Raw genomic sequence first — 9,414 nt, forward strand, 5'->3', positions numbered from 1 at the left:
TTTAAAACAAGCTATCTGCTATGCCTCTGCTATAGCACAAAAATTATGATAAACAATTTATCTTATATGTCCATTAAAAAAAGGATAACTTCAAGTGTTCTAAATCAATTTTTGATTCCTGCTCAGTACCCAGTAGCCTATTATTCATCCCATAGCTCGATGACTATGTCTAATCCAAGGACAAACAGACCACAAAGGAGCACAGAACTAGACTTGCAAAATTCCAAACAAGCACAAAAAAGTGAAGGAAACCAAACCAATCCTTTGAGGATTGATGACATTCTGTACCAAAAGCACAATGACTTGATCATATGTGGGATTGGAAGTTGTGGTTGCTTAACATTTGTAAATTGTAAGACTTCCTAGTACCACACATTATATCAAGAATATTACATCGATTGCTCTGGCTCCGTTATCCCAAAAAAAATGAAGAAAAGGGTTGAACGAGGAAATTCTATTTCTCATTTCTCTCGAGATCTAGTCCCTTTTTCTATTTTCTCTCATGATGTGACAACTTACTGTAGTCAAGACTGCTAAACTTGGTTAGTGACTAAATATTGTTGTATACTTATGGGTCATGGATCACACCAAGAACCTCTTGTGAGTTGTGATATTTTTTTTCTTTTTCTTCTTTTTTCTCTTCTTCCCAGAATTATTTTTCAACTTTTCTTCTTATATTTTTTTACCTGACTCAGAAGCCATTTTTATTTTAATTTCTTTTATTACTTGATTTTTTTGATATTTGATACATATGCTTTATAATTAGACTTTGTATCTATGTGTAATTCCTACATATGGGGTGCTCAGGGAGGGGTAATATCTCTGGTATGGAGGGCTTGTCATACCCTTCTAGGGCAGCTCTCCAGCCACTGACCCTCACCTGACACCCAGCTCTCACTTGTGGCTCCCAGTAGCTGCTAGAATGTGGCAGAAGCCACACCCCGGGCAACAGCTTCGACAGGCTGGCTAAACCTTGTGAGGGTAGCCATCGGGTCGACGTCGACCCCTGGTGAACTAGGGTTTTGCTCACCCAGCATGTGAAGACTGCTTCGGCTGAACAGGTGGAAGAAACCAACAATAAGGTTCAACCGCTAAGATGGCGATGCAGCAAGGCACAGTGGAGTGCTTAGGGCATGTTGGAGCACAAAAGACAACACGGCCATCCAATGCAGCTGAGGAAGTCTCCAGGTATAATGACTTTTCGTGCCAATGGACCCAGGCTTCCAACGCCGAGAGAGTGGGACTGTCTCTGTGCATCGACTTTTCCACTTAAATCTTTATGCACAGGTGTCTTTGTGCACAAAAACGCACAAAGACAATCGTCATCCTCGGTTCGAGAGACAATCAACAACAACATGAATCCCTATATCCTCCTTAGTGGGGAATGTATTATTAATTTCCTCATGGGGGATTATGTTATCGTTGTAAACTTTGCCTTGAATTTGAGCCAAAGATAGAACAAGAGACTACCTCCCTGAATTGAGAAGGCTCTGAAAGATGCCTACAGAGACCACACACTGTACCAGAAGTTTCAGAGTGAACTTTAAGATATGGCAAATTTGAACTTTAAGGGGCTTGATTGCTTTTGTTTTTGAATGTATAATCTCTTTCCCAAGACGACTGGCCACTAATTGGCTTTTTGTTAATGCACCTATGATTGGTTTTGTTCTTTTTCCCTCTTATTTTCCTCTTATCCCCAAATTATTGTAATTTTCCTTTAAAAACTGTAATATTTGTATATACCTCCAGTTCATGTTATAAGTTATATTTTCTTGATGCGTTGAGGAGACTGGTCTCCCAAAGGATCACAGGGGAAAATGTATTGATTTAGAATCTGGAACCCTAGACACTACATTATCCAAAATCCCCTTTTCCTTTTCCACTTTGTGTGTCTCATGTGGGGGGGAGTTTTGAGATCCTGTTTCTACCCACTTGGTCTCTTGGGATCAATGGTGGAGGAGGGAGTAGAGGCTTTTGGTTTTTGCTAGCCTTATGTCCTTATACTTTAAGATAAATATTTAATAAATGTTATTAAATATAATACTTGGAGTTTTGGATATTAATTTTAATCTTTACACCAGACAGCCATGACAACTGACTGAATTAGAAAGACCTCTAAAACCATTCCTCAGATATGTAATAACTGTGTGACTCTGGAGAAGTCACTTAATCTCTTTTTTTCTCATAACCCTCAATTACAAAGCAGGGATTAAATATTTTATTTTACTGGAATTATTTTCCATTATTTTGTTTCAATGAACTTTTTGGAATTGTTTACTCTTTTAATTATTTGTATTCTCCTTTTCTTCTTTACTTTGAATTTCAGCAGTAAGAATGGAAATAGTTCTTTAATCCTAAATTTACCTAATCAAATATTCTATAGATCTGGGATAGACTTTTTTCCCTAAGGAAAAAGACTTCTTCTTGAAAGCCATATATTGTCTGTGAATACAGATTTTTACCAAAGAACTTGGAATGCCAGATATCAGAGGTATATGAAAGAAATTCATGATTTGTTGAAGGGGAGTTAAAATTACATCTGAGGTCGGTTCATTATCTAGAACATTACTCTTATGGCACCTATGACTTGCTAGGAAAAAAGGGAAATCGAGTGTGGAATGCTGGGTAAAACTCAGTAAGAAGCATTTATTAAAAAAAGAATGATAGTTTTTGTAAGCTTCCAACACATAGCCATTTCATGTTGATTATCAAGACTTAGAAGAGTGAATGAACCCTTCGTTCCCTAAGGAGTAACAAACTTCTGCCCTTGCCTTTAGCTCCTCCACTTCCTGAAGTGTGTGAATCCTGTCAGTGGCATCAAAGATGAGTTATGTGGGGATGGCCCCTCCATGACTGCTGAGACATATGATATCCTGAATTTTAGATCATTCCCTGGTAAGATTTGGTCAGAGGTGAAAGTTGGAGAAGTGATTCCTCAGGAAAAAGTGTTAAGCATTAATGAAGAGGACATAGATTGGCCAGAAGGTTTCCCTCAGGTAAGAGTCTGGTGAATGAGAGCTACATAAAGGAGGGTGTTAGAAGTCTGGACACTGTTTTCTTTCCATTAGACCTTAAAACTTCCCAGAAGACATTGTGAATGACTAGGAAAGGACTGAAACATCTACTTTCCGCTTTTGCTCTCAGTAAGACAGAAGCTTGATTCCTCTTATTTATCTTTTTCTCAACATTCCTTTAAAAGTCTTTCTGTTTAAGTTACATAATGATCTGAATAAATCTTGTGATGAAAATCTTGAAATACCTCAGATCAAGTGCACAAGTTTGAATCACAACAGAAGGAGGGAGAGTGGAAAATTTTTACCCACAAAAGAGACCTGTAACATCAAAGTATAGCTAATATAAGCATTTGATCATGAGTTTGTCTTCCCCAAAAGTCCCATGTCTGCTTTTAGAGGCTCTTAATTCAAATGTTCCTGCATAATGGGAAGAGTGTCGGGAGTCAGGGAGGCTCCTTTTCCCCAGTTCAAATCTGCCTACAAATACTTACTAGCTCTATGAGTCTGGGTCAGTCACTGAATCCTTTTTCCTTCAGTTTTTATTTTTGGTAAAATCTGCTGGAGAAGGAAATGGTTAACCAGTCTGGCATCCTTGGCAAGAAAATCCCAAGTAAGTTTGTGACAAGTGGCACAAATGCTAAATGACCAAAAGACAAATCAAATTTTCTGTGTATTTCCTCTTCTGATATAGAACTTCTTTTTAGATTCAATTTTATTTGTTTATGGGAAGTCATAAATCCCACCTTCTCTGAATCAGCAGAGGTACCTCCAGATGCCAGACTAGGAAACAAGATCAACCATTCAAATAACTTGATTCTTATTAATCAAGCAGATTCAGACTCAAATATTAATTAATTATTGCTTTAAATTTTTAATTAAAATATAATTATAAATTCTCTAACGTTATGACTCCCTGAGAAATTCAGGATAATTTACTTAAATACCAAGAACAGGACTTTTTTAGTGAAAAAAATAAAAAGAAATATTTCCTATCCTGTGAGCAAGATGTTACTTCAACATTCCTTATACAAAATGAAGTTCATTGTAGAGATGTGCTGTCCCATATTTGGTGGAAAATATACTATCAACACATTTGTATTTTATAAATTTGAGTATCTATAATGTGTCTTGTGTTGATTCTGCCCACATTCATGTCTTTAGGAAAAGATGAGATGGAGGAGAAGAGGGAAAATTGGGAGAAAATCTCCATTCAGAAATATATCATCCTTTTATTTCCAAACTTCAAATATGTTTTTCTAAATGTTTTCCACAGAAGAAGTCTTAAATGATCATTTCCTCAGTGAATCTCCTTTTTAGTAATCATTCTTACACTGATATTTTTTTCTCTTAATTTATGGAAACTCAGATTCCTACTTCTATATGCAGTGTGGCCTGTAGCCCTGGTTTCAGGAAGCAATTTCGTAAAGGCCAGCCCATCTGCTGCTTTGACTGTACCTTGTGCCCAGATGGGAAGATTTCCAATAAAACAGGTGGGTGCCTAAAAATAAAGAGTTCTGCCAATTTATAGGCATTCAATTTCTTTTTTTTTATTTAATTTTTGTTTCATGGCTGAACCGGAGAAATTTTTCTCTCACCATAGTAATATGTAATATTTCTATGTTATATGGTAGTCCTAAGAATATTTACTTTATTAGCAAAATTCTTTTCACCACAGCTTTGTAAACCTCAAAATTTCTTTGACTTATGAATATTGGAAATTTCACCATTGGGAAATTTCATACTTGGAAAAAATTTCCTACTGATAGTAAGAACTCTATTGGAATGTGAAACCCCTTGGCATGGGAGGACCTTCTCCTCCCTACTTAAGACTACTTTAGGACAGAAACCTTTTGCTAAACAATGGAAAGGGTTTTGACCTATGCTTAAGCATAGAACAGGAAGTTCTTTGAGTCATGATTGATTTTAGAATTGATACAATAGAGATACTGGGAATGACAGAACCAGGTCTTGGAACTTCCAATCTCCAACCTACTCAGAGTAACAGGATTTAGGAAGGGCTGCAGCAAAGATCAAGATTTAATTATTTGAGAATATGACTTTGAACACACATGTGCAAAGGAGACAGATCTCTGGGAGGTCCTGGGTTAAACTAGAGCCACCATTGGCACAGGGGAGATATCGACAGTGATTGGTAGATGTGAGAACTGAGGGGAGGGAACTTAGATGGTTTCCTTAAAGATAGCGGGGTCTGAGAAGAGAGGGAGGAGAGTTCCAGAGGTTTTGCTCTGAGAGGTTTTGCTCTGAAGGAGTCTGATAGATGGTTTCCTTAAAGATAGCGAGGTCTGAGGACAGAGGGAGGAGAGTTCCAGAGGTTTTGCTCTGAGAGGTTTTGCTCTGAAGGAGTCTGAGAGGAGAGAGGTCCTAGAGGGAGAGCTCCTGGAGAGGTCTTCAAGGAGGCTGTGGAAGGAGAACTCAGGAGGAGTCAGGAGGAGAATTCTCTGGAACATTTCTTGAAAGGTGGCTCTCTTGAAGTTGGAGCCTGAGGTTGGCATGAGAAGCCTTACCTAGAGAGATCTTGGGTGAGTGATAAAACCAACTGACTGATTTATTCATTCTTATTCCTTTCTTACTTTCTCTCTTTTTCTATTGATTAATCAGTGTATTATTAATTAAATTTCTCTATAAAACCCAGTTGGCTTGGGCATATTCATAAATTGGGAATATATTCCCTGGCGACCATCTTATATTTATATAAAACCAAGACACAGTAGAAAACATATTTTAGAGGTCATAATTGTTATATATTTCCCTTGCTCCCAAAACATTTTAATTATCACAGCCTAGAACTTGAAAATTATATTTGCATATTTTCCACACAGTTATCTTCCATTCATTTTTTACTTATCAATTAAAACTAACTTCGTTTTGAGGTTTCAGAATAAAGAGATTACATTGTGTCAGATTTATATTTATGTATTTACATTATGCCTTTAAAATATTCTATATGTTTATAAATGTTTTTAAGATTATAGCAAAATGATTTTCAAATTAAAATTCTGTTTATTATAGTGAACTTAATATTTTCTTTAAAAATATTCCATTAAACATTCGTGTTCATATAACTGTTGGTATTATATTTTTAAAAAAAGATCAATCTATAATCTAAGAGCATCCCCTGTTTAAAACATATTTAACTGTAATTCTGAAACAAAGATTTCTTAAATTTCAAAAGCACAAGATAAATTACAAATAAGGTATTAATGTATACTATGATATATTTAAAATTAAGTACAAATAACAGGAATAAAACAATTCCTCATTCCTTGATAAGTATTTTGCATTTAAACTAGAAAGATATGAAAGAATTCTTGAGCATTTCAATCTAATGAATATTCTATTTGGTTCACACCAGTTTATTTCCCTTTCCCCTAACTCTGCTATTTGCATAGGCAGAATAGCATATATACGACTTAGAACAATCTTTTATGATGTTTGTTTATCACATATTTTTCTTCCTTGTTTGCTAAGATTGAATAAAATAATGAGAGTCTAATAAAGTAAGAATCCATGACTGTCTCCATTTCTTCATGGGAAAAAAGGATTAAAAGATTATTAATATCATAGTACTAATATTCAAATGAAATGGAAAAACTGAGTATAAAAATGCCATGTATAAATTACAAACGGTGACTTGTCTTCCTTCTACCTATTATTGATTTTTTACTTTTTTAAATTTTTGCCCAAAGCTCAATGGAAAGAAATGTTTATATCCAATATTTCTAGATCATTACCAAATTGACATCCACCCTCTAACTGAATAATGAAAGATTTCTAATCCACCAGTGTTTGAATCAATGCAATTTATTGGTGAATTAATGGTGAACTGTCAGCTGGACTCAGGAAACAAGGTCGACCAAAGAAAAGATTCAAGGATCAGCTAAAGTCAAACTTGAAGTGGGCTGGCATCACACCAAAGCAACTAGAACTCGCTGCCTCTGTCAGAAGCATCTGGCGAACCCACATTAACCATGCCGCCACCACCTTTGAAGATGAGCGACGTCGACATCTTGCCTCAGCGCGTGAACTCTGACACCAGGACACAACCGCACCTCCCGTAACAACTGGTGTCCCAGGCCCCATGTGCCACAGGCTGTGCGCCTCAGCCTTTGGACTTCAAAACCACATGAGGGTACATCAATAGATGGTCATGCACAAAGACAATCGTCATTCGCGTTCACCGAGAGACTACCACTATTATGCAATTAAAGTACCATCCTGATGCATGGAAATCATGAAGAAGACAGATTTGAAATCGACACTTGATAACTTGAAGAAAGTTTGGAGCCATTGCTATAGACGCATGACATATTTTCTAATTTAAAAAATCACGACTTTTATGAAAACTATCTTTAACAACATGCAATGGGACATGTTTGATTACCATCAACAGAATCCTGGACCTAAAGAAACCGGAGGACTTGCAATTGTGCATTTTCATAAACGAATTCTTATAATAGACAATGATTACAGAATAAATAATTCTCTATTTCATTGCTATTGTGATAATACTATATACAAGTATAAAAATATACACATACAGTATATATATATATATATACAGTCATCACTTAGGCCTTAAGATCTTACTGTGGAGAGTTAAATTTTGGAAAGGGTCATAGTTTAGTTTTCATTTAAGAAATATGTGACAGAATGAATAATTAACAAGTGTTTTTTTTTTCCACAAGTAGAGATAAAGAAAAACTCAAATATTTTTTTTAATATTATTGGCTGTCTAGAATTCTTATTTTTCTGACTGAAGAGGAGTCCAAAAAATAGTTGAGCTTCATGTGGAATGTCTAATATTGAACTTATTGGAGAAAGACAAATATATAGCATAAAAAACAGAATGAGATTAATTTTTGTTGTATTTCCAGATGCAGAACAGTGCATGCAATGCCCTGAAGATCAGTACCCAAGTAAGGAGAAAGATAGATGCCTGCCCAGGACAGTAACTTATCTGGCTTATGAAGAGACTCTGGGAATGATTCTGGCCTCTTCAGCTTTCTGCTTCTCCATTCTCACAACCTTTGTCCTTGGAGTGTTTGTTATGCACAGAGACACCCCCATAGTAAAAGCCAATAATCGCAGTCTCAGCTATATTCTGCTCATCTCTCTCACCCTTTGCTTCCTTTCTTCCTTACTCTTCATTGGTCGTCCCACACCAGCCATCTGCATCTTAAGACAAACCACATTTGCCATTGTGTTCACTGTGGCCATTGCTTCCATCTTGGCCAAAACCATCACTGTGGTTCTGGCCTTTAGGGCCACTAAGCCAGGGAGCCAGCTCAGGAGGTGGCTGAGACCAGCAGTATCTCATGCCCTCATTTTCATTTGTACACTTATACAGATGTGCCTCTGTGGCATCTGGCTGGGAACATATCCCCCATTTCTTGAGATGGATAAACACTCTGAGGTGTCCTTCATTGTCATTCAGTGCAATGAAGGCTCCCTTGTGACCTTCTACTGTGTCCTTGGCTACATGGGCTTCCTGGCCTTGGTCAGCTTTACATTGGCTTTCCTGGCAAGGAATCTGCCAGATACTTTCAATGAAGCCAAGTACCTGACATTCAGCATGCTGGTGTTTTGCAGTGTCTGGATTGCCTTCTTGCCTGCATATCAGAGCACCAAAGGGAAGGCCATGGTGGCCTTGGAGATCTTTTCCATTGTGGTCTCCAGTGCTGGGATTCTCATCTGTATCTTTGCTCCCAAATGCTATGTGATCCTTCTGAGGGCAGACAGAAATACACTGCAGATATTAAGAAACAAAGCTAATCCTTGAGGATCAATGTGTTCTCAAGCTCTTCCTCACAAATCTTAAAGATATAGTTCTTGCTTCTTAATGAATGATTTAAAATACTCTAGATTTTATACCATTTATTTTCTGTTATCATCATGTCTTTCTTTTGTTCTAAATGCATAAATTATATTGAAAAAGTCATATTGCTTGATTTCTGAAGAGAGTTAGAATTAAATAACTAAGTATATAAAATGGCCTCTAGAGAGAAGAACCTTAATATGTTGATAAAATGAAAACAATATTCTAAAAATAAATTACATATGTGTGTCTAAATGTGTGTGTGCCTGATTTTTAATTCTTGGTTTAGTATTTTTCACATTTCTAACTGTAAAAATGGAGATTTGAACCCCAGACTTCAATCCCCAGAAGTCCTTGGCACTTCCCTGAATGCCCTACAATCTCATCTGAGTCCTCACCTTTGTGAGAGATCATCAATTGTATTTAAACTGACTGCAAAGCCTACTTAGGTCTCTCTGCTTCTGCTTCTAAGTACACATGTCTCTCAAGATGTAGTAAGTGAAATTGAATGGGCTTGCCTGCCCTAGGTTTTTTTTTTCTATTTATGTATATCTTTCTTCTTGA

At 36.6% G+C, this 9,414-nt stretch overlaps 1 protein-coding gene across 2 annotated transcripts in view; it reads left to right on the top strand.

The window, feature by feature from the left end:
* Positions 1-8,831, top strand: part of VN2R621 (vomeronasal 2 receptor 621) — a 32,822-nt gene extending 23,991 nt beyond the window's left edge. The window contains exons 4-6 of one of the 2 annotated variants that reach the window (XM_007497303.2): positions 2,778-2,996; positions 4,381-4,504; positions 7,910-8,831. In XM_007497303.2, coding sequence (XP_007497365.2) covers positions 2,778-2,996; positions 4,381-4,504; positions 7,910-8,814 — 1,248 coding nt within the window. In that variant the 3' untranslated portion in view covers positions 8,815-8,831. 2 annotated transcript variants of the gene reach the window in all.
* The last annotated feature ends 583 nt before the right edge of the window (positions 8,832-9,414 follow it).

The sequence above is a fragment of the Monodelphis domestica genome, chromosome 6 (assembly GCF_027887165.1).
Source record: "Monodelphis domestica isolate mMonDom1 chromosome 6, mMonDom1.pri, whole genome shotgun sequence".
Taxonomy (NCBI): Eukaryota; Metazoa; Chordata; class Mammalia; order Didelphimorphia; family Didelphidae; genus Monodelphis; species Monodelphis domestica.